At 36.3% G+C, this 16,518-nt stretch overlaps 1 protein-coding gene across 1 annotated transcript in view; it reads left to right on the top strand.

Moving 5' to 3' along the window:
- Positions 1–16,518, top strand: part of SPATA17 (spermatogenesis associated 17) — a 178,271-nt gene that overhangs the window by 74,345 nt on the left and 87,408 nt on the right. The window contains exon 6 of the mRNA XM_024209331.1: positions 550–673. Within this exon, the coding sequence (XP_024065099.1) occupies positions 550–673 (124 nt within the window). The remainder of the gene's footprint in view (positions 1–549; positions 674–16,518) is intronic.

Below are 16,518 nucleotides of genomic sequence, written 5' to 3'. Positions count from 1 at the left end.
GCAGAAGGGGTAGAGGGTCTGTCACAGGGTCATGATCTATCACTCTGTCACAAGGTACTAGCTGAAATATAAACTATCAGTTTACAATGCTGATGTCCATTTGAAAGAAGTTATTACATTAAAATAAATTCTATTTATAGAAACTCAATGTAAAATGATTTTTGATAAAACAGTGCATAAAATATCTATTACTTCTGTTTTATCAAAATATTTAAATAATACCATCAAAATCTTCCTCAAAATAAAAGCTAAAGAATATAAATGAATGAATTATGAATAAATACGGTATACTGTACAATACACATAGAATGTAGATTTAACCACTTTAATGGTACCAAATGTTAGTTACATCCATATAGAATCCATCTGCTATACTGCAGAATGTACCAAGAAGATTTTAACATTCCACTGATTTCCATTGATTGTTAATGGATGAGGGCAGCACGTTGAATGCCATGGAAAACCAGCTGTGAAAGAATTAAAAAAAAAAAGTGTTAGCATCTTTTTTCACCTCTGGACTGTAAATAACAAAGAGTTGTTTTGATGCAGGAAAGAACTAGAGGAGTTTGCAGAGATGAAGGAGAAAGAAAAGGAGAAAAAAGACCTAGAAAGGGAAGAAAAGAAAAAGGATCACCAAGCCCGAAAGATGCATTACCTCCTCAGCACAGAGCAGGTTGGTATACCTGTCCCTGACAGCTCATGCAAACCACTTGGGCCCCCAGCCTGACAGAGATAAACTAGCAGGCTGAATGGGACATGACTTGTTGAAAAGATATCACAAAGACACTACTTTGAGTTCAATTTAGTGCTTTTCTATAGGTGAGAGCAGGTACCATGACTATTCTGTGACAGCAGCTTCACAGAGGCAGTAACAGCACTGCTGGCAGAAAGAGTCCAAGTCAGCAGTTTGATCTGCCACTGTGATAACACAACACGAAGGGCATAACCTCGCTTTAAAAACTCATTTTGACTGGCTTATTGTTGTGTGGTTGCACTTGTCAAGAACTAACAAGTTATTAAGCTGAGGAGAGGTTTCATTTTTTCTTTTTTAATTGAGCTAATGATTGGATTGATACTGTGCTCTTCTGCTGTGTTTTAAAATACATTGTAAATGTAGGGTTTCAGCTAAAGCTTTTCACAGAACTGCCTGGATCAGCACATTTACCTTGATTATTTTCACATAGGTATGCATCTGGAATTTTGAATATTTACTGATTAATTTGTTTGCACTGCTAAAAGTTCTAGACTTTTCAAGTCTTCCTATACAATGTGGTTGGAAGGAAGTCAAATTTGTTAGTAATTAATAGAGCTGATCTTATATGGTAAAACAGGATTTAAGAACAATAGTTCAAATTTTGAAGGGCTGTTCTATTTTGACTATATTTGTGTTCCTTGCTAGTCCCTATTTGTGAACATTTGTGCAAATTTATTTTTCTTTCCATGATTGTTTGGTGAATATTTGTTCTTCACATGAATACTTGTCTTTACATGTGAAATTTCAGGCATGAACAAAACATTGGTTATTCATTATTTCCTATTTGTTGTTTGCTACTCATTGTTAGTTATTTGTTACAATAAAAATTATCAGTCATCCGGTCAGGAAGCAGGAACAATACCATGTGACTCAGTGGCAGCAAGTTTAGCGTTTTTCAGTGTTTTTGAGTCATTTATGATCGACCCATAGTTTGAAACTTGTTTGCATTAATTGTATGTCAGTTTTGAAAAGTGAATACATTAGTAAAAATGAGTAACTTTAATTGCAAAATTACTAAAATTCAAGGTCTGTTCAGAAGCAATTTGCAAACAGAGAAAAGGCCTAAGTTAGTAATTGAATATTATTCACCACAAATAATTTGGCCAGCTGTAGAAATAGTACGTTTTCCACATAGAATGTTCTTAAAGTCTTTACATTTTCTTGGACCATTATTTGGAAAAAATAACTTTTTTTATAATAATTCCAATATTAAGCAGATACATCAATCAAAAATATTAGAAATAAGGAAGCCTAACAAACCAAGTGTTAATGTGGATAAAATGTTCTAGACCTTTAGTATCTGAAAAATTAAACTATGGCATGTTCACCATTCTTTTAGATGGCTAGTGAGATGAACTGAATGACTTGTGGTCTAAAATATAATGAACTCATTTTGTTCCTGATAGTGTCACATTAGAAAACTGCATTTTCCTTTACAAGTGGGGACTTTTACACCCCAAGATTCATCTATAAGGGATGGCAGGCAACGTTTGTACCTCAGTCTTCAAGTTAAGGTTTTCCTGGTGGAGGGCAGCAGTAAGCATAGTGGTCTTATGGATTTGGGTTTCTGATTTAGCAAAAACAAAGCTTGACAGACAAGGCTTTGCAGAACTAAAAACACTCTGGTTTTGCTGACTGCCAGGGTGACCCTGAAGCCACAAAATTTGCCACAGAAGTCACAGTTAGGTACTGAATTGTGATCCAGGAGCTGAGCTATCATTTTTTTATTTTATAAAAAAAAATCCCCTCTATTAAGAAAAAATACCCTAATAAGAAAAAATAAGCTAAATTCCTGTACATTACTGGCACTCATTTAAATTGCTGTATCTGCACTTTGCCTCTTCATGCAGCAAGATGGTTTGATATAATGAATGAGTTTAGCAAAAGTATTGAAATATGATTTTGGAGTTTTTTTCTTAGTTCCTTTCTATATTGATTTGCTTCTTTGTGACAGATAGTAAAATAATATAATGTTAAAGGTTATCGATATTAAATATCAGTATTTTCTGCTGTTGCTATTTCCATCACCTATTCCATAAACATTTTACCATAGCTGAATGAGAAATAAAATTTCAAGCAAAATACTGACATAACATTATTTTAGGATATTTTATAATTCAGGAAGTCCCAAATGTTGCTAAAGATTAACATCTGTAGACTAAAAATAGGCTATCATAGATCTGAAGAAGTCAGTCTTCCACAGACTATTCAGAATTGTAGCTTTAGATGCTTGTGGGGCTAATGCTTGATGATATCATGTTGATGTCTTTTCCTTATGTTCTGCAGCACAAACATTAAAATTGACTGCCATTGTGACTGCAACAATTTGACTACTAGAGCGCCTCAGTGCTTACAAGTTCAACAGTTACATTTTTACAAAGGCTACAAATTAATGTAGTATTTAATATAGTGTAACACTTTGTCTAACCTGTGTCATGCTTACAATAAATAAAACATGGATCAATAAACTCAGTGATAGCTTTTAACAGAGTATATATATAAAAAAATTATACCCTATTATAGTACATTTTAAAATTACCATTTTACTATATTTGTTGGTAAATATTGAACTCAATTTATTCATAAGAATTTGCAATAATATAGCAATTTATTGTTGATGTTTGTACATATGCACTATATTTATACAAACATTTTAATACAGATACATGATTACTTCAGCTATATATCAGTGCTTGAATTAACAGACCTTATGAATTTATTAATTTAAAAATAAGAGTATCTCCTGGACATCTACATTTCAGAAAGAAATCTAAACAGTTGAGCATATTTGCATAATCAATATTTACTAGCAGTAATAGCGTTAATTTGTTGTCACACACTTAATCAGCATTATTCCTTGAAAATTGTTTGTTATGCATCCCACTAACTTCAAAACATAAATAAATTTTACAGATTTAGAAAATAAACACATCTATTTTTTGTCTCTGTGTAGCTGGTGTTGTTCATGCACCACAAATACAGCCCAAACTTTGTAGCTATAAGAGGAGGTTTGAAAATAGAAAGTGATTTTTCATTTGAATAAAACTAAGTTAGTTGGAAAATAATGCCTGGAGAAATAAATTATGAACTCTAAAATTCTATGCTTATGGAATACTGAGCTTTTAATCAACTTGCTTTATGTATCAATAGCTTGAATAACTAGACAAGTAACAACTAACATATATGAGCTTCCTTTGTTTGAAGAAAATTTCTCCTACATGATTCCCATAATTATGAAGAAACCTGCTACAGACTCCATGCCCTTGTTATCAAGTAATAAATTATGTTGTCTGCTCCACCTACTGGTTGCTTTTTGCAAGAGATTCCATTGTGGAATATAGAAAGAAATATCTTGAAAAGGTGTCAACACTGTTATCTAAATTCTATTAGAAAAACTGAACTCCTCTCTTTTGGATTTTAATAAGCTTATATGTATTTATGCTCAACAATATTTTCCTTATCTGCTTTTAAATGAACAATATAAGTACTGTGTTTTATGATGAACGAGATACCTTAAAAATGCAAGGAGCTAAAAATTGCATGACAGGGTTAGCAAAAATTCTGCCTTTGTTCAGATTATTTCTTTGAATACCAAATGTTGGGAGCACATTATAGAGTAAAAAAAGTCCCACAGGTCTATTTTATATTTTTATTTTATTATTTCTCTTTTTACATTTATAAATCAAATCATGAACAGTTTCTTAAGCTAAGTTTGCTATCAGTCCATAATTGCAGTGTTCAAATTGGTACTATTGTGTTAATGGATCCCTTTTAAATATAATTAATATTTTAAAAATAAGATTTTTTAATTTAATGTTTCTATTATGAATATGTACAATATATCTGCTCTTCTCTCTTTGTATTAGTGAACTCAGACATAAGTGTGCAGGTTTTACCTGGTCTCCTCTAAGTACATATTAGCAAGTAAATGTGGCAAATGGATTAAGAGGCCAATTTTCCAAAGTGCTGAGAAACTGTAGCTGCCTTTGAAATCAATGGAAGGTGAAGGAGCTCAGCACCTTAAAGGAATTGTCCAGTACTTCACAGGATTGGGTTTGAAAAGGCCATGCTTGATGGGACAAGGGACTGCATGTCTCAGTCACTGCATGATTCTAACAGCTCATATTCCCAGATGTACTTGGGCACACAACACAATAGCAGTGAAAGTCAGACTTTTCTTGTAGGTGTATGATAGACAAAATCCAGGGCTCTAGCAGCTTTGGAGACACTCTGTATGTCAAAGGCTGAAGTAATCTCTACTATTATAATTGTCTGTGTCATTGGAAGAAGGAATAGCGAATCAGTGGAACAGTATTGACTCACCCCTGACCCGCTTTTCCTCCACACTACTATGCAAGGTGATGGGAAATGTGTATTTTTTCCCCATTCTCCTTCTGCTCATAAACAGTGGAACTGATTTTGCTCAATTTTTCACTACCAATTCATCTTTGGATAGAGACCAAGTATGGAAAATTGCAGCCCAAACGATGAAAGTTTTCCTTCATGGCATTACTTCCACAGAGGCATAATGTGGGAGTTGTAAGCCTGGCAACATAGCCACAGGACCTCTTTGAGCATTACTGGCCATCTGGGGTGCCCCAAGCTCATAATCTCACACTGAAGGACTCAGATCCATCTTTGGTTCCAAGCCCAGTCCGTTCTCCTCTGGGATCCACCAAGCTGGGATCGGCTAGACTGATATTGTCAACAATTCCATGAGATCCTCTATTTATCCAAGAGCAGAAACACATGCAAACATGTGAGACCCTCTGTTCTCAGAAAAGTTGGCTCATTCAGTTCTGCTGGTGTTCTTCCTAGTGCTCCTGATTCAGGTACAGGATCTTCTGTTTGGCCATTTCTCTGCCTGGCTGGAAAACTTACCAAGGCAGTTTCATTCTCTGGGTATTGTGCCCTTTTGATTTTTTGTCCCTGTAGTCCTCCACCTCCTTCTTCTGTAACATCAAGAGAAGAGGGGTCCTCAGTAAGAGGGGGGCTGGTAAGAGGACCTGTGTCTTCATTGCTGACAAGACCTAGGTTTGCACCTCCTATAAAGATCAAGAAGACTGATTCTCCTAGTTCTGCAGTTTTACAGGATGTGACATCCATCACTTGTCAGAGGAGGATACAGTTGAGAAGTCCTCTGAAATGCCCTATTGTTCCCCATCTGCTGAGGAGGCTGTGCTGACTGCCTCTTCCTCTCCTCTCAGTGACACTTAGGGTTCCAAGGCTCAGTTTGTAGCGTATCAGTTTCTCTTGACATTCCTTTGGAAGTTCCAAAGCAGAGAATCCTCATAAGCTCCTTGATAACAGAGCTTCAAGAGAAGAACAAGGTAGGTTTCCCTATTAAAGACTGCTTGTTAGAGTCTGCAAAGGAAGTGTAGAATCATTCTGCTTCAACTGTCTCTGCCTCATAGAAGCTCAACTCTTTCTATTAAATACTGAGAGAATAATTGTAATTATTTTTTCTACCTTTTACCTTGGCATTTTAATGATCTCAGCAGTGGTTGGAAAGTCTAATTTGGGAAAGGTGTCTTCCTTTCCTGGGAAAAAGGAATGTAAACACTTTGAGCTTTTTGGAAGGAAGGCCCACTTCTTGGCAGCCTTGACTTTATGTGCTTCTAATTACTAAGTGGTGAGGCAAGGTATAATTTTTTTTTATGGTCCAAGATGTCTTCAGCACTTTCCTGAGGACAGAAACAGAAATTTTTGGAGCTCTTTTAAGAAGGTCAAGAAGTGTCAAAGAATACTGTTAAGGCTTTTTTTTTTTTTTTTTTTTTTTTATATATTTTTTATTTTTTTTTTTTTTTTTTTTTTTTTAAATCTCTGATATAGCTTCTAAATCTCTAGCTACAGCTTCTCACTTATAGGAACACTCCTACCGTCAGAATTCAGATTGTTCTGCTGAAATGCAAGGCCAAGGTCACTGTCATGCAGTTTGAAGGTTCTGACCTGATCAACTTAAAAACTGGTGAGCCTCTGTTATTCAGGAGATCAGTTTAGGTGATTACATGGTCCCTTCTTATCTTAAAATCTATAAAAATCTATGAAGTTTTGTTGGGAAACCACCAATAACAAAACAAAGTTGCTACTTTTTGGACTGGCAGTAGTCCCTATGATTTTCAACCAGTGTTTAGCTGTGATGCAGTCCAGCTACTGTGTCAGGGACTTACTATGCTTAAGCAACTGGCTCTCAAGAGGCCAGTCTTATATCGGGGTCATTCATGCCCTGCAGGAGATTTTCATAGCTTGAGAGTAAACACTGACAAATCTATACTGACCAAGGTCCTTATGTTCATAGTAACTACTCTGGGCTTGAAGAGGTTTTGTGTCTGCCTTCCTTAAGACAGGTTCTTTAGTCCATGAACTTAGCCAGGCCCACACTGGAAGGCCTGGTAAGATTCTATGTTTGGATATAAGGCCTAATTTCCAGCTATACCTTTGTCAATTCACTTTCAAGGCTGTGGATGCACTGCTTGCAAGGTTGGTTGAGTCTGCTATGCAGACCTATAACTCACTTTCTGAATAAGGTAAAGGTGTAGCTCTTCTGTTGCAAGTTGAGGGTTCCATAGACTTTTATATCAGTGTTGTCTTTTTTTCTTTATTATTGTTATTGTAGAAATCATAATTGAGCCACTGATTTGCAGCATTCAGTGACTCACTCACATATATTATTATCTACTGATTTATCATGTTTGTCAATTCATGCAGAAAAAAAAAGAATACCTTCAGGTCTCTTTTCAGTTCTGTTTTGTCTGAAAGGGTGTTGAAGATTAATTTACCACAAGTCAAATAACAACTGAGTACATTGTTTATTTTTTCAATTGCATTTGTTCCTATAAGCAGAGATCATAACAAAAAGGAATGGTACTGAGGGACTGATTATCCTCTCATTTACACCAGTGTAAATCAGAAGCTAAGTCCACTGAAGTCAGTGAAGTTACATCAGGATAAAACTGTATAAATAATTTCCTTACCAAAGCCTAATAATGAATATTCAAAAGGCACACCTGATTAACCTAGTGCTGTCCTGTAAGCACTTGAAAAACAATTGGTCTGAAGTGACACTGTTTGACACCCACTCTGTCTTTGGACACCTGGCAGTTTTATTCTTATAAAGGTGAGGACTCAGTAGATAAAGCACTGGCCTCTGATCTTTGGATCCATCGTTTAAGAGGTAAGGCTGCAGGTTTGGTCATTTGATCTTGGTACCAAATGAACAGTCCACATCACAAAATGATCATACATAATTTGTTACTATTGGCAGTCTATGTTCAGGAAAGGCCAAGGACTGAGCTTGAAGAATGAATTAGCTCTTACCTTTTACATTTTATTTCCTCCCTCTTTACCATTATACCTATTATTATCCTATCTCCAAAACATTCCTGGGCTGAAATTATCATTCACCCTAGGTACTCATATTTCCTGGAGATAAAAAAAATGTAACCACTTTAGTTCAAAAGTAGAGGCACCCCCAATCACCTGTCTGTGGGTGTTTTATACACACTCCTCACCTACGTGTCACCAAGTCAGATGTCCTGCATGACTTTCCAAAGCTTGTACCATTACAAATTCCATTTAAATTAAAAAGGGAGTGTGAGCTTTCCTAGCTCTCCAACAGACTTTCAGTTACATTTTAATAGTATTAGTAAGTAATGTACTTTTCTCTTTTCTTTATAGTTCTATATTCTGTTTTCATAAATGATTATTTTCAAAGGATTCTCAGTCTACATTAAGTTTGTCTTGCAGTACTTGCCAAATATATGTTTGATCAGCAAGTCTCATTGGTCTTGCTGTGCCACATCAAAGTTAGCTTTGGCATATACATTCACTTGCATACGGTGGTCTAGAGACTATGCCAGCCTCTGCACAGGGCTGCAAGATAGAAGGGTCACAAGCTCTTGTTCACCCACCCTTTGTGCCCCATGGGCGGGGGGCAGGCATAATTACAGTCTTTGTGCTCTCCTAAGAAAGACAGTTCTTGGCTAGTGCTGCTGCCTGTGCCAATTAACCCAAAGGGAGTGGGATGAGGTGGGAATGGCCCAGCTGCTGGGCTCATGCTGTACCCTCTAAAAATATAATGCAGTAACAGGGATCCCTGTGACCTCTGGGAGACATTGTTCCTGGACAAGAAACAATAGCTCCTAGAGCTCCTGCTAGGCACATAATTGCTAGGCACTTCACTGCTACTAGGCATACAAAGCAGGGCCATGCATTCAAAGAATAGTTGAGACCTGTATTTTTTTAAAATCACTCTTTAAAAATTCCTGCTACCTAAAGGTCCTTTTTCTGCATCAAAATTGTATAATCTGTGGTTTGTTTTCTCCAGGCAATGCACCAGTTGCTCCAGTCCTGTGGGTAGCATTAGTGGCAGAGTTTAAGCAATAGGCTGAGTGATCTATGAAATGTGTACATAGCAAAGATCTGTGAAAAAGTTCTCTTCTGTGTATTACTGTCATTTGTGCTAGCAAGAGGCTGGGATTATTCCATTGGTGGGTAATTGAACAGAGGGAAAAAACAACGAGGAGTCCTTGTGGCACCATAGAGACTAACAAATTTATTTGGGCATAAGCTTTTGTGGGTCATAACCCACTTCATCTGATGAAGTGGGTTATAGCCCACGAAAGCTTATGCCCAAATAAATTGGTTAGTCTCTAAGGTGCCACAAGGACTCCTCGTTGTTTTTGCTGATACAGACTAACACGGCTACCCCTCTGAAAGCTGAACAGAGGGAGTTATAAGTTGAATGTCGACTTTCAGCTTGGTGCTGTGCAAACACAGAAGACAGAGTCCATGCCCCAAGGAATTTACAATCTAGAACAGTTATAGAGTAAACTGTTCAGATACAGAGCACTACATTTATCCCTGATGCAACGCAACTGAAGTCAATCTAATTATTATAGGGTTAAATTTGGCCAATATACATTAGTGCATTTGGTGCTAATATGAGCTTGAGGTGATGCAGGAATCTTGCAGAGGTAATTTTTGAAAATATACTATGAGAATAAGTATATTGTAAGGAGGAGAGAAAGGTCATTTGGTGTACAAGAAGAGGGAGACTACGGATGGGATGGAAGAAGGCATGAAGATGAAGTACCATACATTTCTCAACAGCAACCTTCTGCTTGATTAAGAAGTGGCATTGATGGTATCCCAGCTTTAATGAAACTTCAAGATGAGTGATGTATACACTGATTCTTTGGTTTCCCAGCTCTTGGGCAGGCAAATACAGTTAAGGTAATGTTCCTTCAGTTAACTTAACAGAGTTTGCTCCCTATTAGATTCTGTCACTTGGAATCTGGTAAATACTGCTAAATTGACAGGTATTACCTGTCCAAGAATGAGCATGATCAGTGCTGCTCTGACCCTTAATAACGTCTCTCCTCTACTTTTCTCCCCATCATGTTTTCTCCCTCTTCTCTAGTTCCTCTTTTTCTCCCATATGCCTATTTTAATTGCCACTGAAGCCTGAAGCCATCCCTCAACATTTTCCTCTTTGTTGTGGCTTTACCCTTTTCCTGCTTCTTTTCTATTCCTTCTTTTGTCACACAGCTCCATCTTCTCTTCTTTCTTCTCTTCCACACAGCATTATGTCCATTCATGAAAATCTTAGCTCACTGTTTACTGGTCCCATTGTAACCAGTGAGGTAACTCAGCTATTCACACTATCCCCGTGCCTATTATTTGCATTGTGAAATCGTGCTGGCTTAACTAAAATGAATTATCAAATGAACCAGTCAGAATGTGTTATTGCAGGGAAGAGAGCGTCACATGCAGACACAAAGAAACAGACAGACATAAAGAGACACTGAAGGTTAGTGGAACACTAGTTTACTTAATCGCATGTACATGTTCTTGGGGAAATAAAAGTATTTCTCTGTTTAGCAGCGGTTTCTTATGTTGTCACAAAATCCCATGTAATTGTCCAGATCTGTCCTGTAAAGAAGAGCTTCTATCCACTCTCATATTCACCTGAATAACCTATAGCACTTACCATATACTAACAGGATATCATTGGATAATTAGAGGGATTTTTTTTCCAATCCTTTGGGAGAAATGGTGTGACCAAGCCATAGGCTAATTGCCTTTTATGACAGGTTGTTTTTGTCTTTATGGGAGGGATGATGTTAGTAAATAGTAAATGGAATTATAATTTGCAATTTACAAATGCAGAAACTGAAGCACAGGAGATTGTGGTGGAACAGGTTCTCACCCCAGTCAAGAAGGGGTTAAAGAGCTCCTCTTGGCACAATCAGCCCCGGCTCGGCCCACCTGTGATGCCTGTCAAACCTGGAGGATGGAAAAAACTCCCAAAAACTTATGGCTAGATGACCACTCTCTGCATTCTAAACTAGCAAACAGTGACACCTACAGTCAGAGAAGGATGTCTGTGACAAGAGAGGTGCTCAGTCTCACCCATTGGGGTGCCCTAGAGATACAACCTATGACAAGGAGTAAGAACAAAATTTTCAGAAATAAGTGACTTGTTTTTCAAAAATACAGAGAACCAACAACACCTGGTCAACGGGAGCTGTTGGGTGTTTGGCATTTTTTGAAAATCAGACCATTATTTAGGCACCTAAATATGAATTTAGACACTTTTAAAAAATAATCTTCCCCTAAGGTCAAATAGGAAGTCCATGAGAGAACCTGGAATGTTCTCCTGATTCCCAGCTCTGTTTCTTCACTGTGGGAACATTGTTTTATACACCACCGCTCACACATCCAAGTTCTCATCCCTGATCTGGTTGTCAAGATGCTGCATTAGAATTAGAATAAACAGAATAAAGTGTCAGTCAGACACAGAATCCATGAAAGATTGATGATGTATTTATGGAATAGCCTTACTCCTTGCAGGAGATTGGGCTGTGGTGTCTTGGCTGGGTACCACAGCTGTTGTGTTCCCTATATTAGGCCCTCAAAGTAGTTTATTCCTGTTTTATCCAGGGGTCTAAATACTCCAGCAGTGGTTATTTATGTGAAGGGGCCTAAATATTCCACTGTGATTTTGTTGGCTGCAGTGGACCTTTGCAGGATTTGTGGTTAGTTTTGTATTCTATGGCAAAGACTATCAGCCGCCAATATTTCCTCACCCCGGGACTGTCTTTCCTTTAGAACATGATGGTGTCATTATTTTAGTATTAAACAAAAATCTTAGATTGGAGGGATTGAACTAAACCTTGCAATGTGAAGGCAGAATAACAATAATGAATGTTTCTATTTCTCTGTTTAAACAGAATATATATTATCTGGAGGACAGGTAATTAATCCCACTTGCGAGAAAATATTCTACTCATCACTCATTTATGACTTCTTCATTCTCTGAATAAATGGTTTATCACAAACACATCCAATATAGACCCTGTTATAGGTAATAGGCTGGATCCTCCAGTCCTTTGCAGACAAATCTCCTATTGAAATCAAGTGAGCTTTTGCATAGAGACTGCAGAATCATGCCCAATATATTAATTGGATACAGTTGACTAAATAGTCACCTTGCATATACTGGTACAACACTACTGGACTCAGTGGTGTGACACCTGTATAAAGAACTAATTCAGAACTGATTAAAGTCAGTGAACATTTTGTTATTGACCTCAGTGGTAGCAAAATCAGATACTAAATTAGGGATTTGGGGCCGGTTTGTAGCATTTTTCAAACTGAATACATTGGTTCTACATTTCTTCAAGTTTTATCTAACATATATTTTGTGTAATTAAAAAAATACAGATTATTCTTATTTGTGAGAAGACATCTTCTGAAATAGATTAAATTTCTTTGATGCTTCATATTTGACCTCACACACCTACTTGGTGCTATCATAGTTTTTATATAGAGTTTGTAGAGGATTTTTCCAAATACATTTTTTGTTAAACATAATATCCTTTTATTTTATTTTCATTTTGTATGCAATAACTCCATAGTCTGTTGCAATCCAGTAATCTATACATTTGAAATCCTTTTTAAAAACAAAACAAAACATAAATGGCTCTGAAATCATTTCAACAAGGTTTTTCATTCTGAATCATTAATGTTTTAAAGTAGTTCTTCTACCTCCTAAAAGAAACTATATCTGGGGATTAACAAGATTGTTCACTGGAATTCATGTGGAAGCATAACTGCAGTAGCTGAGAAATGATCATGTTTCCTTTTAGTTCTCAGCAAGAGTAATTGAATGTTGAATATCTTACTAAACGCTGGACTGTGACAGTGTGTTAACACTCTGACTATCTCCTAACAGCAGGGCAATTATTTGCTGAGTGGGATTTTTATAAATCCCCTGGCAGTAGTATGTCCTGATAATTATGATGAAGTGCACTGGTCAGTGTTGATTCAGCACTCCCATCTCTAGCAAATATTTCATTCACAGCTCTCCTTCATGTTTTTACTTTTATGGCTTTAAAAATCTGTTTCCTCTTTTCTCAACTTGCTTAGTTTTTAAAAATTAAAATGGAGCACAAAAGTATTTTCAAGTTAACACCCTATCTTGTTGGGTTGCTCTCTCAGTCCCTCAAAACAACTACAGTTCATAACATATATACTGTATATTGAGGAAAGAGTCATCTGACTCCTGGTTAAATGAGTACTATGAGAAAGTAAAACTTTATTTTAAGCCCTTATCCTGGCAATCAGTCAGCCAGACATACTGCCTTGAAGTTATTTTTTTCAGAAATAAATGATTGTTAAAAAGCGACATTTACATTTATGATGGTTATATATGAGATAATTATTTTAGCCTTCCAGCACTCATGTGGGAAAGTATTTAACACAGAACATTCCTTTGCTTGCAGCTTGCTTAAAATATATTGACACATATGAAGTATTTTTAAGATATGAAGAAAAATTCGCTAAAGACTTCATGATTGCACTTTATCTGAAAACCAGCTCCACTCCTTTTTAATTTTACATCTGTATGCACATGTACTGTTTACCAGTTACATCTACCAGCATGTGTTTTGTTGTTTAAAACTACATGGTGTCTATTTTAGTATCTAAAAGACAAGAAATTAGTCAACTAAAGACATCCCTATATTCCTAACTAAAAATACCAAAACCACCCTCTTCCCTATATCATCCCGTTCACTAGTCCTCACTGAGCAACCTCACAATCATCTTCCCTCTCATGCCTTCCCCATCCCTTGTTACATTGTCTAATTTCACTTGAAAGATCCTAGAGGCAGAGATCATGTCATCTCTTTATTCTGGGATGTACCTAGTAAACCTGCGGGTACAGATGGAAACTATAAATAATAAACATAATGAAATTAAAAGTTAGAAAAGACGGCCTTGGATGTTCCACAGCCCAGCCCAAACTCAGTGACAAAAATGATACTGAATAGAAAAAAATTCAGATATAGTGTGCATTAAATTAATGAGTTTGCATTTTTATCATATCTTTGTTTCTTTCTCTGTGTACCATACTTAATTATGAAGATAAAAATGCTTGGAAGAAAGCTAAATGATAGATTGTTAGAAATGCAAAATGATTCAAAATATTAATGTAATGCTAAGGATGACTGGGTAACAAATGGTACATTTGCTAGTATGCTTGACCTGGCACAATTAATATTCTAGGTCATGCTTGGGTTTCCATGATGGAGGGTCTGATGGGGAGAATTCCAGGGAAAAAATATATATCTATTGTATAACTCATTTCTCTCTTTCACCTCCCGCCCCCAAACGAGTTAGAATCATAGCCTTAAAAAAATCTGTGCTTTTCACACCTCATTTGCCATATTCACCACTGGGCCACCATTCAGCAGAAGGGCCTGATGCAAGGAGGTCAGTAAGAAGCTATTAGCAGAGTCCCCTCCTGAGATTTCTTTGGTCTTATTGAGTAGGAAGTTAGCATGACAGTACTGCAAATAACTCAGTTGTAGGTTTTTTAACAGTTAGCACAGATTTCCCCATAGTGTTTGTCACTTCAGAAAATTGTTCCTGAAAATGAAATCCCAGAAAGCCAGCATTGACAGAAGCCCTTCTCAGCTGTGAAGAACATGATACAGAAAATGTGTCATGCTCCCCACAGGCTAGGTGTGATTTTTGTAACCTATAATAATATTTGGGGTGGGGTGGGGGAGGGAAATCACAGTCTACTTACAGAAATTGGCTAAAAAAGTAGGGGGGAAATTGGAATCAAGGTACTAGATAATTTCTTAAGACTGCTAATTTACTACCATTATCAATAAGCTTATGAAAAGCAACATTAAGTATGATGATCTTATAGTTGAGAGAATATTATATTAAGGTCAGAAAAAAAGAGAATAAGATACGAATTCTAAAATACTGTATCAGGCTGCTTTAAGATAAAAGATGTGACTAAAAGTCAAAGGTTCCAAACGTGCAACTTCTTGCACTCATGAATACTGCTATTACCCAATAAAGTGAATAGGGATCCATGGGTACAGAAGACAGCCTGTGTGCAAGAAGTTGTAGGAACAGAGCTTTGATTTGTTGAGATGTGTTAACTGTATCAGAACAATAGTTATAGATGGGCCAGAACTGGAACACTGAATCCAGCCTTTTTTCACAAATATTCCTCAAGTTCAAGCCTGGATCTGAAATTTGCAGCTCAGGCCTATCTACATGATGGGCCTGAACAAGCACATATTAAATCCAAACACTGCCACAAATTTGGGGTAAATTTTGTATTCCGCTTTTAATATAGATCTGAACTCTGCAGCTTTGGCTGATATGCTAGTAATTAATACATTTATCAGAACACTAGCATATATAAAATTAAACTTTAAAATAATTAATGATTACTTGAAAATTGAAGTACATCTGGTAATGAACTTTGACTCGGATCCCACAGAGAAATCAAACTGTAGAGACCCTTGTATTTGTGCAGAGTCCCATTGCTTCACTGCGACTGCATGCAGGCCAAATTCTTTTTCAGGATTGGGGCCATCATTTGCATGTCTTAATTAAACTGGTAGTTTGTAAAAGTGAACTATAAAAAAGCAGCCTTTAAGTTATTATTTTAGCAATAATAATCTGAAATACATTAAACTATACTTTCCTATTCTGCCACTATAAAGTGCAAAATATCTGAATAAATAATAGTCCTGTAAAGCATATGCAGGAACTCTATACAGATTACAAAATGCAGTTTCAGAAAGCCATTATGCTTACAGGGGTATTTGCATTTTTCCATCTCGTCTATGTATACACGTAAATGTGAAATAGTTCAAATAACAGTGTCTAATGGGTAGATAACAGATAATGACTTAAAAGTTGTTCCTGATTATAGTTCTTAAAAAAAAAAGATAATTTATGATCATGTTAAAGCTGGTTGTATTTCCTATTTCTAATATAGGAGATTCAGGGCTAATTTGGGAAGAAAGCTAGCTTACACAAATTTAAATCATCTGCCTTTGGCTAAGCTATAGCAGCACCGCCATTCTTCCTGGTGACAAAATTAAATTTGTATCCAATATGGGTTATTAAGATTTTACAGAAATATATATATATGTAGCAAAGTAAATTTGGAATGTATATGACAGAATTAGATTCATATTTACAATTAAGCTTTTGTGAAATATAGTATGTATAATTAAAATAGGAATAAAGGTAACAAGCAACTCTTGAATCCAGAAGATTTTTATAACATGTTCATATGTTTTCCTGAAAAATTAAAAACTAAATTAAATAAATATATTTGCTGAGCAAGACCAGAAGTAAATCTCAAAAGCAAACTGGAAAAAAGATACATCTTAAGGAAAAACAACTGAGGAGAGTTGGCAGTTTTTCAAGGGGACACTATT

The sequence above is a fragment of the Terrapene carolina genome, unplaced genomic scaffold, assembly GCF_002925995.2.
Source record: "Terrapene carolina triunguis isolate 2854851 unplaced genomic scaffold, T_m_triunguis-2.0 Scaffold262, whole genome shotgun sequence".
NCBI lineage: Eukaryota > Metazoa > Chordata > Testudines > Emydidae > Terrapene > Terrapene triunguis.
The sequence above is the reverse complement of the archived record's forward strand: the minus strand, read 5'-3'. Positions and strand labels throughout refer to the sequence as shown.